Source organism: Macrobrachium nipponense, chromosome 17 (genome assembly GCF_015104395.2).
Source record: "Macrobrachium nipponense isolate FS-2020 chromosome 17, ASM1510439v2, whole genome shotgun sequence".
Lineage (NCBI taxonomy): Eukaryota > Metazoa > Arthropoda > Malacostraca > Decapoda > Palaemonidae > Macrobrachium > Macrobrachium nipponense.
Genome location: NC_087210.1, coordinates 81,248,275 through 81,273,740, shown reverse-complemented (window position 1 = coordinate 81,273,740; position 25,466 = coordinate 81,248,275). Strand labels below are relative to the sequence as shown.

The 25,466-nt window shown below is 42.1% G+C and overlaps 2 protein-coding genes across 2 annotated transcripts in view; one reads left to right on the top strand and one right to left on the bottom strand.

The window, feature by feature from the left end:
• The window catches only part of LOC135196369 (death-associated protein 1-like), a 30,073-nt gene extending 9,880 nt beyond the window's left edge, over positions 1 to 20,193 (top strand). Inside the window, exons 2-3 of the mRNA XM_064223150.1 lie at positions 15,581 to 15,683; positions 16,777 to 20,193. Coding sequence (XP_064079220.1) covers positions 15,581 to 15,683; positions 16,777 to 16,942 — 269 coding nt within the window. The 3' untranslated portion in view covers positions 16,943 to 20,193. The remainder of the gene's footprint in view (positions 1 to 15,580; positions 15,684 to 16,776) is intronic.
• Positions 20,194 to 22,036: 1,843 nt separating this feature from the next.
• Positions 22,037 to 25,466, bottom strand: part of LOC135196368 (coiled-coil domain-containing protein 25-like) — a 23,859-nt gene continuing 20,429 nt past the window's right edge. The window contains exon 7 of the mRNA XM_064223149.1: positions 22,037 to 22,261. Within this exon, the coding sequence (XP_064079219.1) occupies positions 22,180 to 22,261 (82 nt within the window). The 3' untranslated portion in view covers positions 22,037 to 22,179. The remainder of the gene's footprint in view (positions 22,262 to 25,466) is intronic.

Here is a 25,466-nt window from a genome sequence, read left to right as displayed (position 1 = left end):
TGTCCGGTTACGCTTCTCCTGTTCGCTCTCGGACTTCGTCCCCTGTAGAGGAGTTTAAGAGATCTCCTGCGCGTATCCTGGCGGGTCTGCAGGCGCAGATTGCGGCTTTAGCGGAGTCTATTGCCGGGACTTCTCATCGTCGGAAGGACGCCTCACTTCCGGTGAAGAAGTCTAAGAACGTTCCTTCGGCTAAATCTCCTTTGGCTAGAAGAGCTTTTGAGCCTGTTAGTAGGAGGTCAGAAGTGCAGGCTGGAGCTCGGGATCTTTCTCCGAGTAGGCTCCTCTCTCTCTTCCCAGCAAGAGTTGTGAGCATGTAAGGCGTAAGGAGCCAGACAGGCTCTCTCCTCAGGATTTCCGCTCCTCTTCAGTTAGGCGTCAAGAGCTTGACAGACGTCAAGAGCCTCGTTTTCGTCAGGAGCGAAGGAAGAGTTCTTCGCCTGGTGGCCACTCTCCTTTTGACGGACGCTCGGAGCCTAGTAGGCATCAAGAGCCTAGTAGGCGCCAAGAGCCTAGTAGGCGCCAAGAGCCTGGTAGGGCGGGCAACGGAAGGTTTTCTCCTCCGTTAGATCACTCCCGATTGGATAGGCGCTCAGAGCCTTGTAAGCGCGCGCTTCTGACAGGGATTCATCTGTGGATGTTTTCTCTCCCTCCCGTGGCAGGCGTCAAGAGCCTGGCAGGCGTATTGAGGGATGGCAGGCGCCAAGAGCCTAGCAGGCGCATAGAGCCTGATAGGCGCTCTACCCTTATCCAGACGCTCTTCTGTGGAGTTAGAATCTTTTTCCGACAGTCGGACCTCCACTTGTAGGCGCTCTCCTAGTAGGCGCTCCCCAAGTAGGCGCTCTCCTTGCAGGCGCTCACCAAGTAGGCTCTCTCCTGGGAGGCGCTCTCAAAGTAGGCGCTCCAACTAGGCGCTCTCCTAGTAGGCTCTCTCCTGGGAGGCGCTCTCAAAGTAGGCGCTCTCCTGGTATGGCGCTCCCCGTGTAAGCGCTCTCGGTGGTTTTTCTTCCAGTAGGCGCTCGCCTAGTAGGCGCTCTCAAACAGGCGCTCTCCAAGGATTAGCTCTCCTCCGGGCAGTAGAGCTTCTAGACGTCATTCTTCGGAAGAATTTGTTGCTGATTCGGAGGAAGATTTGCCAAGGATGCTTCGGTTTCTTCGTATAAGAGACTTACAGACCTCCTCTTGCAAGATTTTGGGGAGTCTCTTCGGCCGTTGCTCCTCCGTCTCCTCCGTCCTTATTTTCAACGACCAATACGGCTAAGAAGTCTTCAGTCGTTAAGATGAAGCCTACAGTGTCTATGAAGAAGGCTATGAAGAACTTTGACGACTGGTTGCTTTCAAAAGAAGAGAAGGGCAAGACAGTTTTTTCTTTTCCCCCGTCCAAGCTGACGGGTAAGATGGGGTTCTGGTACGAGTCAGGAGAGCCCTTGGGTCTAACTCTTCCCTCTTCTGCGACTCGGACTTCTCTTCGTTGGTCGATTCCGCACGTCGCTCGGCGCTAAATTCTGCGAAGACGACGTGGGGTATGAGCGAGTTGGATCACCTTCTGAAGGGGAATGTTCCAGAGTCTTAGAAGTTTTTAACTTTCTTGACTGGACCCTGGGAGTGTTGGCTAAGAGGACTCAAGAGCAGACACTCTTTCGCCTGAAGACCTCCACGCAGTTCTGTCTTGCATGGACAAGGCAGTGAGAGACGGTTCCGGGGAAATTGCTTCACTTTTTGGTGCAGGAGTGGTAAAGAAGAGGGCCGTTTTCTGCTCTTTTCTTACCAAGGCGGTTTCTCACGCACAGAGAGCTTCCTTGCTGTATTCACAGCTTTCCCCGCAACTCTTCCCCAAGAAGACTATTAACGATATCTCCAGCTCGTTATCAGCAAAAGCGACGCAGGATATGCTAGCTCGCTCGGCTAGAATTCCGAAACCTTCGTTTCAGCAGAAGACGAAGAAAGAGGCTCAAAGTAGGCAAGAACCCTTTCGAGGAGGACCTTCGTCTCGCTCTTCTTCCTCCAGAGGTTCGAGACCACCTAGAAGAGGAAGGACCTTCTCCCGGTCTATTAGGGCCAAGAAATAGTTCGGGTGTCCTCCAGACAACTGTGGGTGCCAGACTTCTGAACTTTGCAGATGTCTGGGCACGAAAGGGGGCGGACAACTGTCCCTCGCGATCATAAGAGGGGATACCTCATTCCCTTTATTTCGAGACCACCCTTGACCACCACTCCAAGGGCACTGGTGGCCAAATACAAAGACCCACTAATGAATCAAGCCCTCGCTCTAGCGGTAGAGATGATGTTAGAGAAAGAGGCAATAGAGATGGTTCAGGACCCTCTTTCAGCGGGGGTTCTACAACGTCTGTTCCTAGTTCCCAAGAACTCAGGAGGATGGAGACCGGTTCTGGACGTAAGCGCCCTGAATGTCTTTGTGAAGAAGAGGAAGTTCGCTATGGAGACGACGTCATCAGTCTTAGCAGCTCTTCGTCCCGGGGACTGGATGGTGTCGCTGGACCTTCAGGACGCTTACTTCCATGTGCCGATCCATCCTTCTTCTCGCAAATATCTCAGATTCATGTGGGGAGGGAAACGTTTTTCAGTTCAGGGCCCTATGCTTCGGCCTTTCCACGGCCCCCCAGTATTCACAGGACTGATGAAGAACGTTGCCCAGTGGCTTCATCTCGAGGGAGTGAGGATTTCCCTCTACTTGGACGATTGGCTTATCAGGGCCAAATCCAAGGAGAAATGTCTGGAGGACTTACGAGTGACGTTGGATCTAGCAGCTTCTCTGGGTTTGCTAGTGATTTCGAGAAGTCACAGCTAATCCCCAGTCAAGAGCGTATCTATCTGGGGATTCTGATGGCTTCTCAGGTTTTTCGGGCGTATCCGTCCCCAGAGAGGATAACCCGAGGTTTGGAGAAGGTAGCAATCTTTCTAGAGAAAGATGTATGCACAGCGAGGGAGTGGATGAGTCTGTTGGGGACACTCTCCTCGCTGGAGCAATTCGTTTCTCTAGGAAGGTTGCACCTCAGACCCCTACAGTTCTTCCTGACGAGGAACTGGGATCGGAAATCTCAAAGATCTGGACTTTGCGTTCAAGATTTCGCAAGAGATAAAGGAGGATCTACGTTGGTGGCTAGACCCTCTATTGTTCAAGGAAGGCCTTTCCTTGCAGGTTCGGAACCCCACCTAGTGTTGTATGCAGACGCTTCGGACAAAGGTTGGGGAGCTACTCTCGGGTCGAGAGAAGTGTCAGGCACCTGGATGGTGGGGGATCAGGTGTCCTGGCACATCAACAAGAAGGAGCTAACAGCGATTTGGTTAGCTCTCAAGACCTTCGAACCCTCGTAAAAAGGGAAATATGTTCAGATCAACTCCGACAAACACTACAGCCCTGGCTTACATTCGGAAACAGGGGGGGGACTCACTCTTTCTCCCTGTATGAGACAGCGAGATCGCTCTTGTGGTCAGAGGAAAGGAACATAAGGCTTCTCACCAGGTTCGTACAGGGAGAAAGAAATGTCAGAGCGGATCTGCTAAGCAGAAGGAATCAAGTCCTTCCCTCAGAGTGGACTCTGCAAACGCGGATGATGCCAGGAGCTGTGGAGGACGTGGGGCAGGCCCCATCTCGATCTATTTGCGACTCCAGGAATTCGCGGATAGATCTATACTGCTCCCCTATTGCAGACCCAAGAGCAGTGGCAATAGATGCATTCCTGATGGATTGGAGGAATCTGGATCTTTACGCGTTCCCGCCTTTCAAGATTATAGGGGAAACGTTAAGGAAATTCGCAGCGTCAGACGGGAACAAGGATGACGTTGATAGCTCCGTTCTGGCCCGCCCACGACTGGTTCACAGAGGTACTGGAATGGCTGGTGGATGTCCCAAGATCCCTACCTCTAAGAGTCGATCTGCTCAAACAGCCCCACTTCGACAGGTTTCACAAAAACCTCCCCGCTCTCAGTCTGACTGGATTCAGACTATCAAGAGTCTCGTCAGAGCTAAGGGCTTTTCGGCAAAGTCTGCAAGGGCTATTGCCAATGCACGTAGACTTCCACATCTAGAGTCTACCAGTCGAAGTGGGATGTTTTTTCGACGCTGGTGCAGGACTCATAAAGTTTCCTCCTCCAGTACCTCTGTGACTCAGATTGCAGATTTCCTTATCTTCCTGAGGGAAAAATGCGGGTTGGTTGTCTCCACCATCAAGGGATACAGGAGCATGCTTCCTCAGTTTTTCGTCATAGAGGATTAAACATATCTGAGGACAAGGACCTCCATGATTTAATCAGATCGTTTGAAACGGTTAAAAGAACTCCTCCTTAGTGCCTAGCTGGAATCTTGATGTCGTGCTGCCTCTTCCTGGAGGTCCTCAAGTTCGAACCTCCCCATGCTGCTTCGTTCAGAGGACCTTTCGATGAAGACTCTTTTTCTCTGTGCGTTAGCGTCAGCGAAGAGGGTCAGCGAGCTGCAGGCTCTAGAAGGTGAGGTAGGTTTCCAAGGAGGCTCCGCGGTTTGCTCTTCTTCCGGCTTTCCTAGCCAAGAATGAAAAACCTTCTTCGCCGTGGCCCAGGAGCTTCGAAATCAAAAGCTTATCCTCCTTAGTTGGGACAGAAGAGGAGAGATCTCTTTGCCCAGTGAGAAGCCTGAAATATTATCTTCAGAGGAAGAAAAGATTGCCGCTAATGAGAGCAATCTCTGGTGCTCTGTAAGGGACCCCAGTAGGCCCACTTATCTAAAAATGCACTCTCATTCTTTATCAGGGAATATTATAGAGAAGCACACACTTCTTGCAATCAGCAACAGTTTAACCTTCTGAAAGTCAAGGCGCACGAAGTACGGGCCATCGCGATTGTCTTTGGCTTTCAAGAAGAATTTGTCATTACAAAACCCTTATGAAGGCCACTTTTTGGAGGTGTGAATCAGTCTTCTCTAATCACTACCTAAGGGACGTATCGATTACGTATGATAAGTGTTTTGGGCTAGGCCCTTACGTATCGGCGGATTCAGTGCTGGGGCAGGGAGCTGAAACACATCCTTTTTAATCCTTTTTCCCTGTTAGTTTTAAGTTTGAGTTTTTGGTTGTACGAAGGAGGTTGCAGGAGGCAGCTCCGTCTTTTGTTTACTAATGTTATTATTTGGTTAGGTGATCGGTTGTGCTTGAGGCTCCTTGCAATTGGTAGTGATAGGCTCTGGCATGTAAGCGGGTTGATCCCCATTGACCAGATCCTGCTTGGATTCTGCCAAGTAAGTGGACTCAGTTTCCCATTGTAGACCCAAAGAGTTCTTCAGCCATAGGTCATAACGACCTTCGCTGAGAACTCTTTAGGCAACGCAGACTAATAGACAGTAACTATCAAGTCTTCTGCCTAAATCAGGTAAGAACCAGAGGTTTATATTGTATTCCTTTAACATGTGTTGTCCCACTTTCTAAGTAAGTATGTGTCTCTTTCCCTCCACCAAGGGTGTCAATCAGCTAAGTATATATCTGACAGGGAAGTTCATGTACAAAATGATATTGTTAGTATACAATAAAGTTTTGTACATACTTACCTGGCAGAATATACGATTGATGGCCCGCCCAGCCTCCCTCAGGAGACAGGTGGAAGAAAATAACCTGACAAGAAAGGGGGACTGGTTCTTACACTGCCTCAGCGGCGGTAAGTAGATCACCTGACCTACCGGTAGCGTGTGCCGCGAGTTTTGAATTTTTCTGTCGTGACGTCAGAGACCTAAGCTAAGTATATATCTGCCAGGTAAGTATGTACAAAACTTTATTGTATACTAACAATATCATGTTTCTGTATCTGGTATAATCTAATAGGATTAGGGTTATCTTACTGCCTACCTGCCCAGGCAAAGGCCAAATACATGGTTTATATAATCAGTATTAATCACAAAGCACAATGTAAAATATAGGTGTCCCAAGACCAGTTACAGGGATGAATCTTATCTCGCATAGCTTAACCTAACCTAACCTTACCTAAGTAATGTCATTCACAGAGCAAAATACAGTGATGGATCCTAACTTACAAGTGTAATATACCTCATAAAGTATTTACAGATATGTAGTATTAAAGGTTTTCTAGCATCAGACTCAATAATTTTTTTGGAGCTGTTGTAAAACAAAACTGAGAAACAAGTCTACCAGTACCCTTGTATCCAAAAGTTGGCTTTGCAACTTAGTGTTGCTTAGGATAGTATTAGTTAGTTTTGATATCATTAATATTCATTGCAAGGTGATATTCTATTGTTGTTGATCATAATTTGACAAATACTTTAATAGAATGTAATGTACTTTTAACTATTGTCCTTAGCTAGAAAAGAAAGATTTTAGAACTCTGAGGTACAGAAATATCCTGAAGGGGGGAAAATTATGCACATAATGGCTGTACACTCAATGCAGTGGTTTGATAATACAATCATTGTGGTGTCCAGGCAAAATCTGTAGATGTGTATTTGCTATGTAGTAGATGACAAGACCTAGGCTTTGTCACTTGCTTGTTCGCTGTGACTTTTTGTAAGCTTCACACAGTTGGTGAATGGCCAAATTTTTTTAATTAAATATTCATAATCTAACTTTTGTTCATGACACTTACCTGCCAGATATATATATAGCTGTATTCTCTGACGACCGACAGAATTTCAAAAACTCCCGGCAAACGCAGTGGTCGGCTAGGTGGTTAGTACCCATTCCCGCCTCCCGCTGGGAGGCGGATACCGGGAACCATTCCCATTTTGTCTATTCAGATTTTCTTCTGTCGCCGGTCGGTAAACATCTGTTTACAGACCTCCGCTTAGGATTTCGAAAACTTCATTTGTCACTTGAGTATTTGGATTGTCTTTTGGTTTCGGACTTGGCTTAGTGATTTGGCATACGCTATTGTGGTTTGGATTTTGATTTTGGCTTTGATTTTTCTTAGAATTGAGATGTCTGGATCTAGTTCTACTAGTTTCAGGGTGTGTGGTGTAGAGAATGTAAGGTGAGGCTACCAAAAGCATCGGTAGATCCTCACACAGTGTGTGTGAATTGTAGAGGCATGTTTGCTTGTTGGATGATAGGTGCAAAGAATGTGAAGTGTTAACTGATGTCGAATGGAAGGCGTATGAATCTTACATTCGTAAGCTTGAGCGTGACAGAATTAGGAGGTCTTCCTCCAGGAGTGCTTCTGTTAAAAGTCAAAGTAAAGTTGCTCAATCTAAACATAAATGTAGAACATGCTACGCATCAACCCTATAATTTCTCCTTCAGATAAGGAAGTGATGGTTACCGAAGGGAATGCCTCTCTACCATTTTAGAATCGATTCGGAACCTTGAATCGAAAATGAAAGTGCTACAATCTAATGTGCAAAAGTGTAGTGATAATGTTAGTGCCCCTAGTGAAGTGGAGGGGGCGTCAGATCGGTCCTATAATGCCTCCAGGTTGTAGACCTCTGTCGGACTCCCAGAACACAGGGAATGGACTGTCGAAGGCCGAAGGAGGGTTACGGGAATTAAACACCGGTCTGGCGTCCCTTCGGCAGATCCTGAAGACGCATCCCAGGCTGCCAAAGATCGCGCGCAAGCTCGAATCTTGAAGGAATGCTTCTCTTCCTCCGAGACGTCCTCACCTCACCCGTGGGTGGGAAATCTCGGAAGACCTCTCCGACTGAGAGTGGTAAGGAAGACGTAAGGTGTCGCAACAAGCGGCCATCGTCTTTCTCGCCCTCTTAGGAAAGGTCTTACGGAAGAGTACGCAGCCTCTCCAAGTGAGAGTTGGTAAGGAAGACGTAAGACGTCGCACTGGTGGCCATCGTCTTTCTCGCCCTCTTAGGAAGGTCTTACGGAAGAGTACGCAGCCTCTCCAAGTGAGAGTGGTAAGGAAGACGTAAGACGTCGCACTGGCGGCCATCGTCTTTCTCGCCCTCTTAGGAAAGGTATGATGGAAGAGGACGCTTCATCGGGAGATTGAGAGCGTCCTCCTCCTCGATTTACGCTTCGGTCTTCTCCGGAAGACTTCGAAGACAGTATCCCGCACAGATTTAGGACGCTTTCTGAGCGTCCTGATTCGAGTCCGGAGAGAAGGAAGAAAGGCGTCCCCTCGCCCATCTTCTTCTCAAAGGTTCATTCCATCATATGGTTCTTCACCATCAAAAAAAAAGACTCTCGAAGCGATTTGTCAACAGTTGGATACTTTTGTTTTTCGCCAAGAAAGAGGAAAGATCATGTAGTCGTAAAAAAGATCTTTGGCTACCCGTCAAGAAATCTAGACGTTCTCCTGCGGGCTTTCTCTTCGTTCTTCGTCTGATCCGTCGCCTTCTAGACCTCATCGACTCAATCAGGAACGCGCAAGCAGTCCTGCTGAGAGAGTCTCCAGAAGTATTGGCGGTAAAGAAAACCCAAGACAATAGGTGCCGCACAGGCGGCCGCCCGCCGTCGTCTTTTCCCAGAGTCGAAGAACGTTCAAAAGGACGCGGCCAGAAATAAAATTGGGAGGAATTGATCTTGACTTACAGGAAGAGAATATTCAACAAAACAAACACTTTGCTAACCAGGACGCTTCTCGGGACGCTCGGGGTCGGAAACGTCGGCTGGAGAGACTTCAGACGCACGATATTAGTTCAGAAGAAGGATATGAAGATGAATATGAGACGTTTTTGAGGACGCGAGGCGTAGGGCTAGTAAGGACGCTCGTCGTCCTTCATATCGGTACGCGTTCCAGGACGCAAATGAGGACGCTTTTCCAGGACGCAAATGAGGACGCTTTCCAGGACGCAAATGAGGACGCTTTCCAGGACGCAAATGAGGACGCTTTTGAGGGCGTTAGGTGTCCGATGCATAAAGTCACCCTGAGAAGAAAAGAACAGGTCCGTAGTCAGAAGGTTAAACGCCATATGCTTCAAGGTAGTAGGAACTACAATATCAGTGCTCGTCAAGAGAAATCGTATGACGTCAGTTTGGAAAATTCGGAGAGAAAGTCAAGGTTAGGAGAACATAGCAGACTCTCCTCTTCAAAATTGTTTCCAAACACAAAAACCTACGGTTCGAAAGGGAGGTGAAACTTTGGTTTCTTCTCGTTCAATGCAGAATAAGGCTATGTCTCCATTAGAAAATAAATCGTCAAGCGAGGCTGTTTCGGAAGAGGAGGAGGATCCTACACCTCATCCTCTGTGGATTATAAGACTTTGACTCGTCTTTTAAAGATTTTTGTTTCCCGAGAAGTTCCGAGCTCCATTTCCTCCTCTCTCCACCTTCGCAACTAACCTCTTCGAAGGCAAGGAAGACTCCAAATTTTGTCAAAATGGCCACTCGCTCTCGACTAAAAGGGCTTTTAAAAGAATCCATGATGGATGGAATCCAAAAAGACAAAGGGCAAGACTTCTTTTGCACTTCCCCCCACAAGGCTTAGTGGAAGATCGGGGAAGTGGTACGAGACAGAAGAGGAAGCAGGTTTGAGAATCCCCGCTTCCGCACAAGGGGATTTCGCCAACTTAGTGGAAGCTCCTAGAAGATCTTTCGTGGACAATGCGGAGATAGATCACCATCTCAAGGCCTTTATAAAACTTTGGAAGTTTTTAACTTTCTAGATTGGTGTTTGGGCGTCTTGGATGTTCAGTCTAGAAGCCCAGATTCCATCTCATTGGAGGACTTAGCGAGTATTTTTGTCATGCATGGACAGAGCAGTAAGAGATGGCTCCGACGAACTGGCATCACATTTTGCGTCGGAGTCCTGAAGAAACGCGCACTCTTCGTAGCTTCACAGCTAAGTCAGTTGTCGCCAGCGCAAAAAGCAGAATTGTTGTTCGCTCCCTTTTCTGCTCATCTTTTTGCACAATCGATGGTAAAGGATTTATCAGTAAATCTCAAAGAACGAGCGACGCAGGGACTTATTGTCTCGGTCTTCGAAACGTCCTGCTGATCAGATGTCTTCAAGAACCACGCAAGCTTCTAGGAAGAATTATAAGCCCTTTCGTGGAAGAGCCTCTTCAAGAGCTGCTGCTCGAGGGAGGAGTTTCCCTAGGGGCAGAGCCCCCTCTCAAAAACCAGGGGAAAGAAATGACTTTCCAGCCCTCCAGACACCAGTCGGGGCGAGGCTCGCTCTATTTCGCCGAAGCATGGAGGATAAGAGGGGGGCGAACTCTTGGTCACTCGAAGTGATCGAGAAAGGTTACAAAATCCCGTTTCTATCGAAACCACCATTAGCATAGAGCCAATAGACCTTTCGCCCTCTTATCAGGATTCAAAGCAACAGATCTTATTAGACCTTTTGGATCAGATGTTGGAAAAGAGAGCAGTAGAAAGAGTCGTGTCACGGAACTCTCCAGGCTTCTACAACAGGCTTTTCCTGGTTCCGAAGCCACTCGGGAGGATGGAGACCTGTCCTAGACGTAAGCAGGCTGAATCTTTTTAGTAAGGAAAATAAAATTCAAGATGGAAACTGCACAGTCTGTTTTAGCTTCCCTGAGACCAGGAGATGGATGGTGTCCTTGGATCTCCAAGATGCCTATTTCCATGTTCCGATACATCCTCGGTCCAGGAAGTTCCTCAGATTCGTTCTGAAAGGACAGGTCTTCCAATTCAGAGCTCTCTGTTTCGGGCTGAGTACAGCCCCTATGATATTCACGCTTCTGATGCGAAATGTAGCAAGATGGCTCCATCTCTCAAAGATAAGAGTCCTCACTCTATTTTAGACGATTGGCTGATCCGGTCCACGTCAAAGGAACAGTGTCTGGAGGACCTACATACGACATTACAGCTGACGAAAGACCTGGGCCTTCTGGTCAACTTCGAGAAGTCCCATCTGATTCCCACACAGTCCATCGTGTATCTGGGGATTCAGATGGATTCAGTGGCTTTTCAAGCATTTCCATCCATAGAACGTCAGCTAAAATGCTTAGAGAAAGTATCGGTCTTCTTAGAGAAGGAAATATGCTCGGCGAGGGAATGGATGAGTGCTGGGGACCATTTCCTTGCTGGAGAAATTTGTTTCTCTGGGAAGGCTGCACCTCAGACAGCTTCAGTTTTTCCTAGCAGACAAACTGGAAGAACAAGAAAGACCTAGACGAGATTTTGAGAATCCCTCAATCGATCAAAGAGCATTTGAAGTGGTGGTCCGATCCCGTCAAGCTATCGGAAGGATGTCCCCTCAAAGTTCTGAGCCCAGACCTAGTGTTGTTCTCAGACGCGTCCATGACGGGCTGGGGAGCAACACTGGGGGAGGAAGAAGTGTCAGGCCTCTGGCGAGGGGAACAGAGGTCTGGCACATAAACCTCAAGGAGCTAGAGGCGATTCGTTTGGCACTTCAATGCTTCGAGTCAAGGATTGTGGGACGAATTGTACAAGTCAACTCGGACAACACCACGGCGCTGCATATCTCAAAAAACAGGGAGGAACTCTATCTCGCTCCCTGTTCAGGAGGGTAACGATGGAAATCTTACTTTGGGCGAAGCTGAGAATGTAACGATTCTAACGAGGTTCGTTTCAGGACAGCAGAACGTTCGTGCGGATCTCCTCAGCCGTCAACATCAAATGCTTCCAACGAATGACTCTCCATCCAGAGATCTGCAAGGAGTTGTGGAAACTTTGGGGACGCCCACTGGTAGACCTCTTCGCGACAGCAAAAAACGAAGAGGCTTCCTATTTACTGCTCTCCGGTTCTAGACCCAGGAGCAATAGCAATAGACGCCATGCTTTGGAATTGGAAGGGATGGATCTCTACGCCTTTCCTCCATTCAAACTCCTGGGAGAGGTAATAAGGAAGTTTGCGGCGTCGGAAGGAGCAAGAATGACGTTTGATCGCCCCCTTTTGGCCTGCAAGCGACTGGTTCACAGAGGCCATGTCATTTCTGGTAGATTTCCCAAGGACACTTCCAGAAAAAATCGATCTACTCAGACAACCCCACTTCGAGAGGTATCACGGAAACCTCTCCGCTCTGAGTCTGACTGCATTCAGACTATCCAAAAGTTGGCCAGAGCGAGAGGTTTTTCAAGATCGGTGGCAAGAGCTATTGCCAGCGCTAGAAGAACATCTTCCCAAGCTGTCTACCAATCGAAGTGGGCTGTTTTTCAGAGGTTGGTGTAGAAGGCAAAATATTTCCTCCTCCACGACCTCTGTGAGCCAGATTGCTGATTTTCTCTTACATCTTAGAGAGATAGACAAACTTTCAGTGTCAACGATTAAAGGCTACAAAAGTATGCTATCAACGGTCTTTCGACACAGAGGCTTGGATTTATCAAATGATAAAGATCTTCACGATCTATTGAGGTCTTTTGAAACATCAAAAGCTCCACGAGACAAGATTCCCTCATGGAATTTAGATGTTGTCTTAAAGTTTTTAATGTCAGCCCCATTTTGAACCTATGCACGCTGCCTCTTTGAAAGATGTAATAGGAAAGCTATTTTCCTAACCGCTTTGGCAACAGCTAAGAGGGTTAGCGAAATCCAAGCTATGAGTAAACTGTGGGTTTCAGAGCAACACAATGCAGTGTGTTCGCTGAGCCCCACCCTCGTTTCTTAGCGAAGAACGAAAACCCATCCAACCCCTGGCCTAGAAGCTTTGATATCAAGGGGTTATCATTTGTTCGTCGGACGAGAGCCGGAGAGAGTTTTGTGCCCTGTCAGAGCTCTCAAATTTTATCTGGAAAAGACCAAACAATGTAGAGGCCCTTCAGACAACCTGTGGTTTTTGGTTTCGGTTCAAGAGGCCGGAAATTACCAATGTCTAAAACGCACTGGCGTTCTTCTTGAGAAATACCATCAGGGAAGCTCATTCATCCTGCACGGATGGTGATCTTAAACTGCTAGTAAAATAATGCTCACGAGGTTAGAGCGGTAGCTACTTCGGTGGCTTTTCAGAAAAATATGGCACTCAGTGAATATCCTGGGTGCCACATTTTGGCGAAGCAACTCTGTGTTTGCTTCACACTACCTCAGAGATGTGAAGGCGACATATGAGAATTGCTACTCGCTTGGACCATACATTTCCGCGGATACAGTATTGGGGACGAGAAGCAATACGAACCCCATTCTTTAGAAAATGAATGTGTGTGATTTTAATTATGGGTTTTGTTTTTACGGTCGTAGGGTTGGCCGCTTGAGGCGGTCTCTTCCCTTTAATTAGCCTGAAAGTTATGAAATACTAACTTTAGTGAGGCTAGGTTAGGTGGTATTTTTTATGCTTCGTTGTCTTCAGTATGGTCAATATGGTCTAGTCACATTGTGGTCACGCTCCCGTTGACAGATCATCTAGAAACTATCCAGCTATACAGGTCACTACCTTGCTGGAAATTCTAGTTAAGCAGAAAGCAGGCTTGGGTGACAGTAATCACGAAGTCAGCTATGCTAACAGGTAGGGAACCAAGATGTCAATCATCTGCATGTGAAAAATGTTTCCAAAAACTCCTTCTATTCTGTCCCATTCCCACCTCCAATGGTGGGATTCAGCTATATATATATCTGGCAGGTAAGTGTCATGAACAAAATGATATTGTCATGATACAATAAAGTTTGTTCATAACTTACCTGACAGATATATATAATTTCAAGTACACCACCCACCTTCCCCTCAGGGGGACAGTGGTAAAGAAAATCTGAATAGAAAATGGGAATGGTTCCCGGTATCCGCCTCCCAGCGGCGGGAAATGGGTACTAACCACCTAGCCGACCACTGCGTTTGCCGGGAGTTTTGAAATTCTGTCGGTCGTCAGAGAATACAGCTATATACATATATATCTGTCAGGTAAGTATGAACAAACTTTATTGTATTCATGACCAATATCATTTTTACAATACTGAGAGGTGCTGGTACTGATTACGCCAGTCCACGTTCACCTCCTTCTATCTTAGATTGTTGCCCACAGATCTATGGACACGTTTTCCCTAGGTTCTGTGGTGGCTCCCCAATAGGTTGTGTAACTCATAGTTGCCCTTAACAGGGGACCTTTGTATCTTACCTAAGATGATTGTGTGGATGAGAGAATGAGTGAGTTGGCTGGTCTCCTTCTTTCTCTTGTACCTTTCCTTCTTCCTTCGTGCTGTTTAGGGAATTGACACGTCATTTGCTGGACTGGTCTGATACAGGTGAGTAAGGTAGTCATACTGGTAGTGTGGTCGTGCAATATACAAATATCTTGCCCGCTATTTGGTAGCATAGGCTCAACTCCTTGGCAAGGAGGAGTCGGGAGTAATACAAATCCTAGTGTCTTGGTTTGTTATTGGACAGTCAAAGTTTCTCTTTGGTTCCCTATACAATGGTTATCCCATATATCATTGTACGTCACTCAGGTTCTGATGGTTAGATATAAATTTATCTAGCTGCTCAACGGGCTTCAGTCCCTCTCCAAGAACTATATATTTCTTTTGAGAGCTGGACTGGTGGGTAGGCCCCCAGCCGGTCTAGGATGTCTTATACCTCCCTCCAAGTATGAGTCTATCCTACTGTTAAGACCGAAGGTTTGTTCGCATCTGAACAAATGACACATTTTCTAAGACAATTTGTGTTTTTCAAAGCTACAAACCTGAGGTCTTAACGTTATACTGCCCACCTCTAGCTGCCCCTTTGTTTGTTAAGTCATCCTGAGTTGGGAAAGACTGGCGTAGGTGCATGGTCCTTGCCCACTCTTCACCCGATCTACGCATGCGTTGCCAGATACCACAAGATTCCTTGCTTTCATCTGCTTTTTAACTGGATCCAGCTAGGCACTAGAAATTATCTTATTGTTAAGACCTAAGGTTTGTAGCTATGAAAAATTCAAATTTTCTTTGAAAATTTGTCATATTTAAGAGTATTACTGGCATGAGCTGGAAACACTCATTGAAGCATGGTAACAAGGTCATGATTATGGTGTCTATTGTTGGTGGTTGTGGAAAGGGGAAGGGGAGGGAGGGTGGGATGATGGCACGATTCCTTCCCATTGCCACGATAAGTGCATAAGCTACACTATGAAGCTGTCAGCCAGAAGTATCCTTAGGTGTCTAGTCTGAAAAAAAGTAACAGACTAGCTCAGTTACCAGGGGCAGATCATATGTTCAGAGTATTCCTAGTACCTGTACATGATGGAAAGGCTGTTTTAGGTTAGGGAAACATTGTTGATCAGCTTGTTGACTGCATGACTAAACAACTCTCAGTGTTTTGCTCTCCTGCCGCTTATCCTATTTTATAGGAGTCTACCATACTCTACACATGTAGCCTATGGGACTGGGAAGGTGGGTGGTAACAGCAATAAGTGTCATTTTCTTTAGTCAACCTGTCCTTCCTAAGGAATGAGTATCCATGATAAAAGCAAAGGTTTGTATCTTCATAAGAATGGATTGCAAATTTTTGATAAAATTTCCCTTTTTCATAGATATGCAAACCTGAGGTCTTCTATCATAATCCTATTCATAAGCCACCCCTTATTTTTCCATGTTGCTAAAGGAAAAAAGTAAAGTCTGACTGTCAAGAGCAAGTGGGTGGGTTTGCACACCCTTGCTGCTGCTGCTACATAAAAGTACCACATTACAAAGCTTATATTCTTGCTCCCTTTCATCTTTTCTTTCTTTTTATAAACTTATGTCTTGTGTGCTTTGGTATGTTCAATTAATTGAAAAGTTAACTTTGACTTTTTTGTTCTTCCCCCAGTGAAAGTTGGTGGTGTACGCATTGCCCAGAAAGCAAAATTGGAAGATGGAGTCGCATCAAAGCCACGGAAGAACAGTGAAAATGGTGAAGATGAATTTAAAAGGTCTGTGATTGAAAAATGCTCAAGTTTCTCATTTTTAATCATCTTAAGGTTTTAGTGTTCAGATAAATTAACAACTCCGTTTTTTATTTTCTTTAAAATTACTTAATACTTATCTCTGCAACTATTTTATTGGGTGCCAAGGGGTTTCCTAGATATGCTAAAAGAAATGGTTAATATTATAAATATTTTAACAACATATGAATAAAGTATATAAGTAAGTTTTGTATATGTAGATATCAGTGGCATTATGTTCTTATACAAGCCTTTTCATTTATGTTATTCAAAGTATTCACTTGAATTCTTTGTTAATTTCATATAGTAATACTTGGCTTCTTTGTTAATTCCATATAATTTGTTAGTGTTCAGTTTAGGTAGCAATGCCATTGCTTAGTTTTATTGTACTACATGAACCAGAAGGATTCATCTGGTACCAGAAAAATCACTTGTCACCACCACATCACTGCAGTCAATGTGTGTGTGGCCCCTATATATTATCAGAGCAACAAACTAGTATAATGTAAGGAAATTTAAGCCTTCATGTAGGTGTTGGTTACTTGGTGCATACTAGCCAGGGACCTGTACTAGCACTCTACAGCCTTATCCATATATATATAGTTCACCTTTAAAATTACACCATAGTATTTAGATTGATATCTTTTCATTCCTGTTATGATATACGCTGAGGAGTATTATTGCTGTGCTGCATGATCAATCTCAGAGAAACTGTTGACTCAGTGTAATTTTTACTATGACTTGTCAAAAAGTACTGGTATGCTGTATTTTTAGTTTACAATACTTCAGTATTCTGCTGTCTACCCAATCCATGTAGACATCTAAAATTCTTGTTTTATATCAGAGTTTAGTATGTATATTGTGCAATCCCAGTTGATTTTTTTTATATTCATATTTCCCTTTAGTCTTATTGTTTTGTCAAACTTCTTTAACTCAACAGTCACCAATTTCCACTATTGTGAGAACAAATCCCTTAAGCAAGTCTATGAGTGTGTAGATATGTGATTTGGTGGTCTTGCTAAGCTAATTTTTTGGTGAAGAGCAATGAGAGAGGTTTCATTTGGCACATTTTCCTTTTCAGTCCTCTCAAGGCACCAGTTATGATTCAGACGCAGGTTATGGGGAAACCAGAACGAGACTTTCCTGTAGCAGCAGTAAAACACACACATGAAAAGCCTGTTCCTACACACGAGACACGTACTGCTCATATTTCGAAGCCTTCTCAAATCCAGCAACCAAGGAAATAGATTATGGCAGCATAGTACTTCACTCAAGAGCCTGTGGAATTCTGTATTATTTTAAGAAAAATTTTTTGTGATGTTTGAATGTGTCTTGGATCAGCTGTATTTTTAAGGAATACTTGGTAAGTAATAGAAGCAATGATGATTTGATGAAGTACAGTAATGAACATTACTAATTAAGTAAGGAATGAGGCAGTTGCTCTGATAATTTCACAGAAGTTATTTTTCATTGCTCACGAGAACAGAAATAAGGGACGTACTAATTTTGTGGTAATTGGTTAGTGCCATGGTACTTCAACCTAACATTTAGGAATTTTGCTGTTTTGTTAAGTATTTGATAACTATCAAGGTTAGCTATCAGTTATGCATTGTTTATTTTGAGAAATACAGACCACAGAGCTTTTTGTGACTGCATGGGTCTTGTTTTCTGTATATTATGGTAAAATGGGTTTTCAAGGATATCTTCGTGGGGTTTGTATATAACTCGCTCAAATCATCAGGGGATTACATGTAAAGTTAGATTGGTTCCATAGGGCTTAAAATTAAAATGTTGCCATTTGTTCATGCTTTGTATTTGGAATATAGTTGAAATCTTTTATGTCTGACATTTACATTGAAGTTATGCAAAGTTATATTTATATAGTATGTTTAGAAATATGCTGTGGGCAAGGAAACTCATGTAGTTTGACAATTTAACATGGTTTGTATTAAGGCTTGCAATTGTTTTGCTTGATTAGTAATAGAGATATGGAATTTTCAAGGTGGAAAAAGTTTTCTTTAGGTGTAGGATGTTTTGAGAATATTTAAAAAGATTTTAATGAAAATAAAACCAAATAAAAATTAGCAGAAGTTAAGGCTACATAAATAAGTACAGAAGTCAACTTACCTCCTTCAGCTTTTATACTCTTTAAATCATCATAAAAGTCTGATGCTTACCATGAAGTTCTTCTTTAGGTAATGTTTAAAGTGTTAACATTAGTGCATTTTTCATTACCTACCCACTCTGTTCTCAGTAGAATTTATCTGCATAACACTAGCGAACATAGATATTTTTGTTACCCATTAAAGTGGCCTTTAGATGATACTTGTTAAAATATAAGAATTAACAAATATATGATGTTGAGTTTTGACAGTTCATATAGTTATAGGAAGTCACAACTGTCGAGTCTTAAGGCAGAAGATTATTCGCTTGCTATGGACAAACTGAAAGTGGAAGACTTGATTTGGTCTATATTTCTTTTACATTTTAACAAGCCTTAAAAACTCAAGTAAGAAATGTATAATTTGCTTAATAGAAGTATCACGTCACTGAAAAGTGAGATAAATTTAAAGTGCTTTTAAATGCTCTGCTTTAAATTTTTTTCTTTTGTTAAGTTGACATTTCATGTTTACTGGCGGATATTACTGGTTAATGGCCTGAGATCCAAGTTTAAGATGTAAAAAATTTAATGAAGCTTTGCAATTATTCAGTTACGAAATGGACATCAGAGTACAAATCTCTTTCAACTACATATAACAAAAGTTATGAAAACTTTAGTAATAGCAATATGTATGTCTTTCAAAAAACAAAAGTATTTGGTGCAGTTTTTTATTTGGTGCATGTATCAGATTGAAAAGTTGTCAGGGCCCTCAGTGTCAGTGGATACTTATGAGATAGTGTTTCAGGTATCAATAATTTATTTCCCTTTGCATATGTGATGAATTAGAAGTAGAACTTGTACTTTTATACTGGAAAGAAATTCTTTGTGATTAAAAATCAGGTTTCAGTAACAAATAGAATATAGGTGTTTTGGCCATGAATAAGTGCTCGTCTCTGAAAATATCGTTATGTAAGGTGAGTGAATGCTGTGAAAACTAGAGGTGATGCATAGACTGAAAGTACATGCAGTTTATAATTATGTCGTCTTTCACAGGGCACAAAAAAGGGATAGTTCATTGTCGGTGAGATAGCTAATTATATTTTATCTGAAGAGCTAAGTAACTTGTAGGTAGTTCAGAAAATATGCAAAGCAAATTTTCTCCGCTCTTATTTTAAACTTATTTTTTCAGTTAAGTTCAAGTTCCTCTACGTTATACAGAAAAATGTATATTCATCTAGTAGCTCAAACTTGGGGATTACACAGTATGAAAGATGATAGTGAGTTCTTTAAGACTTGTGCCCTGGTGAATGTTTGGGGGTAAAGCTTAAATATTTCCACCTTTATACTGTACCTATAAGCTTTATAGTTGTTAAGAATAGGTAAATATAATGAAAATTATGAAAAGTTGCTTCCCTTTTTGGTTAGCAAGAACAAGAAATGCCATTAACATTTGTGCTTCACAGATTTCAGGTACTGGTACATTGAAGCCTTACCAAAATTTAATTTGTACAATGTGAAGTTTTAGTATGTTCTTTTAAGTTCATACTGCTTTCCATGTAAAACAAGCAGTTTTGCTTGACAGTAGTTAATTTACTTTCCACAAGAGGACCACGTTGGTAAATTTCTTCATAGCTTTAGCATTCCAGTTTATTATTTGGGATCATAAATGCATTTCTACATACAGCTTTCTTTGGGCTTTGTTAGATTTCCATAAATGTAAAAAGGTTGTGGGTGTCAATTTAAATAAATGGATAAATAAAAAAAATCAGTATATTTTTATACATTAGTTGAAACCTACAATACTTATGGATACTTCAGAGAAGAAATTGTTCCTTGCAGTCTTGAGTATGTATCAGTATTTTTTTTTAGTTTGGACCAAACAAAATTACCCCTTTTTTATTTTCTTATGTTCCTGAATGGCAGTAGTACTTATAAGGTGAAGCATATTTGCAATTGTGGACTAAGCAATTCCCTTCAGTAGTTTCACTAATGACTTTTGTATGTGCAATTTGCCTAGTCTGGCTTATATTATTTGCTAGTCATTAATAATTTTGTTTGGTTCATTGCACCTGAGGATGTCCATATTGGTTTTAGAAGTAGACAGGTTTTGAGAACAATTTCCAGTTGTAGATTATTGTAGGGAACATAATTTGTTTAAATTCTTAAGTTGGTTTCAAAAGAATTGCCAATGAACTTGTAATGGAACTAATATGATGGTTGTGGTAATTATTTCATCATTTCCTTTTGGTAGAGGTTGAGTTAGTGTATTTTCCTAAAAGTATTGTAGTAACTTAAAAAATTGGGTATAGATATTGGTACTAGAGCTGTGTGATGAGTTTCTATTTGGTTAAGAATTTTTATTCACTGGAAATCGCTTTATTAAAATGCTAAAAAACACATGCCTTTTTTCCCCTTTTTGGTAGAAAGTAAGTGAATTTTATATATTAAAGGCCATTTTTGTTTTGGGGGAAGGTGGGGAACCTGACATGTTAGCTGCAATTTCCAGGTGAGTAAATATTCTAAGTTTAGGTATTCCATATTTGTTCTGCAGTTTAATTGCTTGCTGGACCTCTTCTAAACATTGCTATCATAAAACTGTTTGCACATAAATTTAGCTGGCCAAGGGAAATGCTCTGGCATTGCTAACCATGCAAGATATTAGGTATGCTTTTGTTTAGCACAAAGTCTGCATGATCTCAGAAGTTGTCTGATAAGACCAAGTGCACAGGATTTGTAAGTCTTGACAGGGCCAGTATATATGGTATGCAAAATTAATTTTACTTTGGTCTGCACCAAACTAACTAAAAGCCCATCCACACAGTAAAGCTCGACGACCTCTGTTTTGATGTGACATCAGAAGTGGAGAAACAGCAGATAAGGTTCTGACTTTTGCTGCTTCTGACGTCTCATCGAACAAAGTTTGTTGGGCAAAGCTTAGACCATGCGGATGGGTCTTTAGCCTCATTTGTTGGCAACAGATGTTTCCATATATTTAATATAAAGGAAGGTAGTAGCAATGTAAGTATCAAGACTGGAAGCAGGCCTTTGTAGTGTGAAGGTTTAGCTGTTTGTTATAAAACAGTAGTTTAGTATATGTAATGCTTTCGATTGTCAGAGTATCTGATTGTTATATTAATTATGTTTGGTTGCCTACAGATTACTGGGCAAGCTTAGAGTCTATTGAGTGTCTACAGTAAAAAGAGCAAATTTTGTCTTGTGGCTTAAGCTATTGTCACATTGACCAATCTCTGGATATGTGCAATCAGAAAGTCTCTTGACTGGCTGGTGAGACTTCCTATGGGTTGAAATTCTCAAACCACACATTGAGGTGTACTGGGCAGGCATTCTGAGTACGTGTAAGGATGTCACCACACAATCTACACTTCTTATTTACAACACATATTTTGATTATGGACAGGTACCTGATTCCTTTTGTTCTGGTTGTTCGTGCCCTGCAAACAACATAGTTGTGGTGGTTGCCAGCGAGTCCCTCATTTAGATTGGATCTGCATCAAGTGGCTGAACTAGAGACAGTAAGGTGGGAGTAGGAATGGTGTTTATCTTTCTCCAAGTCGGGAGTTTTTCCTGTCCTTTCTAGGTCTGTGGACTGCTAGGAAGGTGGCGTTTTAGTTTCACTGCATAATAATGTGGGAGCTCTGGTCTTGCTCCCTCCAGGGACTGATCTCTGGGAGATATAGTAGGTGGTCTAGTCATAATGTCTTGTGGATATACATCTACAAGGCTTTCTTCCTAAAGTTCTTCCAGTCACTGCTTTCATTCACAATTTCAGTTACGTACTTTCATTGAGGTTGAAATGAAGGCATTAAGATAGTTGTAGGAAGCATAGTTCTGCTTTCTCCCTTCTATCTTTTAGTTCTTCACCTCTTGACATGTGCTTTCACTATTAGTCAAGATTGCAAAATTTATCCTTGGATAAAGTTGTAGTGTTGTGAATGGACTTGGGCATCATGGTGTGATGAACTGATAGAGACTGTGGATGCTATTCCAGCACACACAGCATATTATGGATGCCATGCCATAGTAATTACTTCAGGTACCAGCAGAGATTAGATTTACATAGATTTATACTATGAGCATATGAATTTGAACAGATCTGTATAACAGGATGCATGATGCATGATCTTGTAGAATGGTTAGAGTAGAGTAAAACACCTTGGTCATCAGTAAGATGATTTTTTTTTTTTCAAAAGTCTTTTCCAAATGAAGATGTAATAATGACTTAAATATTAAAATCATATATTTATCAAAGCAATAAGGTACAGGTTATTAATATAACTCTAGATATGTCTTTCACAAGAGTATCTGCAACTTAATTATGTTAAGTATCACAACACGAAGTTATTGGATGATCATCGTCATAGTTTACATAAAGTCATCTGAATCTTCATCTGCAGCCTGCTTGTTAGTCTTCATATTTTCTTCAGAAAACAGAGAACTGTAGCTCCTGCAAGAATTAAGGCACATGAAAAGCAGGAATACAATTTTTTAGGAAATGCATGATCAAGTTATTTGGACTACAGTACTATACTTACAATACCTTAAAATACTCTAAATTTTCTTACTCGCTAGATGGTGACTAACCCCTTCACTCATTCATTCCCTATTACTGGCATGCATTATTATTTGGTTATGTCTGTGAATCAGCAGAAGATTATTTAAGGAAAAGGATTTTCAATAAAACTCAAATATTACGTAAACAACAATTACAAACTACTGATTCACAAAGACACCAACTTTGGTGCTTGAAAGGCAGGCCATTTTAGTTTCCCATGGAAAATAAAATTACCAGGTAGTTGAGTATATCTTAATTTAACCACACCACTGAGTTGATTAACAGCTCTCCTAGGGCTGGGCCGAAGGATTAGATATTTTTATGAGACTAGGAACCAACTGGTTACCTAGCAATTGGACCAACAGCTTATTGTGGGATCCGAACCACATTACCTTATATTGAGAAATGAATTTCTAATCACCAACATAAATTCCTCTGTTTCAACTTTGGCAGAGCAGGGAGTAGAACTCGTGACTACCGAATTGGTAGGCGAGCTTGTAACACTCGTCCAACGAGGAACTATTTCCAGGTGGTACAAGAAGCTTCTACTATATGGCTGTGACTATCATTCAGTTTCAAACTCTCAAGCTGACAGAGCTTTCATCCAAGTAAAAGGTTCTAATGTATGGCAATGGTTTATACTATCTACAAAAAAAACAACAAAATTCAAAACCCGTTGGACTGCTCAGTTAAAATTTTATACATATGCACTGTGATCTGTAGAGTGGTTGGTGAATTTGTGCAAATTGGTAGGGATTTGTCATCTGATGCATCATATAGAGTTAACATTCAAATTTCCTCTTGATGTTGAGTTTAACCAGACCTAGAAGAGCCTTTATTAGGCTCAGGTCTGGATAAACTAATCCTTTATAGCAAACAATAAACCAAACTAATACTGTAATATTTGCAGTTGGATGAGTTGCCAGACTGCAAACTGGCTTTGTTTTTGTAACAGTACTGTGCTCTCAAAAACTGAGAAATATAAATCAAGAGGATTTTCAGGGTGTCTACAGGGTCTTTGAAAACCCTCTGATTTATAGAGGATTTTCAGGGTGTCTACAGGGTCTTTGAAAACCCTTCGATTTATATTTCTCAGTTTCGAAGAATACATGACAAGTTACACAGTTTACAAAAACAAAGCCAGTCTGTGGCCTTACCATTCATCCAACTGCAAATAACATTAGACTTAGTTTGGCAACAAAATAGGTAACAAAAATTAATTATTTTTCAAGAACTAAACATCAAGAGGAAATGTGAATGTTAACTTTTTACATATGGCATATCCTACCAATGGCAGATACAGTGGTTCAGCTTGAGGTATGTAGAAACCTTATGAATTTCTGTCAGTGCGATTGGTTTTCTAGTTTGATGTTGCCATACTGAAGGTGGTCTGGAGATAATTACCAATTTTATAAAACGTGTCATAAAGACTGGCTACTAATGCCAGGAGTCAGGTAGTGGTTGTAAAACAGAAGGTATTCTAAAAGGCAACTCAAATTCTGTAGTAAACAAAAGTGCTCATTCCATCACCTTTGGGCAACATATCAACTACCTATCTAGTCTGTTGAAATGGATCTGGAGAAGACAAGCCTGCCTGACCTACCTATTACTTGTACCAAAATACAGGTAAAGAATTACAGGGAAGCTGGAGCAGTAAAAGGATAAGAATAACATTCTGCTCCTCCATAAAAAAAAATCATGGTAAGCTTTTGGCCCTTGGAAGCTCAGAAATGGAAAATGGGAAGCTTTTGGCTCTTGGAAGCTCAGAAATGGAAAATTATTTTAAGTACTACAGAACTTTAGGGGGCCATTTTCATCCTGACTGGGATCTACAAGACTGTAATAGCTTCAAATGCTTACATCAACAACAAACCCATGTGATGATATATGACCTGAATGCATCCATAATTCAAGTCTTCTATTCTGTCAAGAGTATTTAAGGATAGTTCAGGTGTTGACGGGTGTGGACATACACGATTTCCCTGAGACTAGCAAGCCACAAAGTGATGAGGCCATGGCAGTCAAAGCAGGAAAATGCATTATAGCAAAAACTTTTGGCAGAAGTTGACATCACAGGTTTCTAGTTACCCTGAACAGTGCAATGGTGTTCGTATATGAACAAATATCATTAGCTCTTATGAGTGATCTTTTATCAGTAAATCAACCAAACAACTGCGTTGATATTTTTGACTCTCATAAGACTGGCCTTAAGGGTCGGTTCTTAATGCATCTGTAATATTAAATTGAATAACCTGGAAATGTTAAGAAAAATTTTTCTCATGGATGTTTTTCCAAAACTTACGATGTCGCTTCTAAAATATCTCAAAATATATATTAAACCATAAAATATACTATAATTTTAAATGATGTTCTGCACTCTTGAATTTGGTCACTTGGGCTGTTCATCAAATACTGTTCTATAAATGAATTTTCAAACAAGACTCGTGTTTAGCAGCTAAAATTAGACAAACAATTAGTTTAACAGGCCCAGAAAATCATGATAATAAGCACAAGTGGAAGGCCTCAACCATAAGGGATTTGGACAAAAATGATCATGACAAAGGGAAGTGGAGAGCTCATTTAACAACCTAACTCCATAGAGGGAAAGGCAAATGTAAAACTTAAAAGATAATAACTGGCCAGACAATGTTATGGGTGATAAACAGGTATGCTACAAGAGGCCATAGAGAACATATGAAAAGTAAAACATGGGAAGCTAAACAGATGAGGCAGATAGAACCTAGCAAGGGGCCTATAAGTTCTGTCTACAGTGTGCTGCACAATGCATAATGCAAGGGTCCCCACAAAGGATTATAATACTGAAAATATTTTCACTTCCCTTCCAAAAATTAACTTTATTCTTCCATGACCATTTAACCCCCAGCCTTTGATTCAAACTTAAAACTTGTTGAGCTTACGTGATGACCCTATTCTTTTACTTCTCACTGTCAACCCACTGAAATTTTTATTTCAACATGCAGCTACAACTAATGCACATACTCCTATATAACAAGCTTCCTGTACACAGGACTTACTTGCTCTCCACTTGCCAAAATCTCCATTACCTTCTTCCTCCCAAACCACTGTCCATATATCC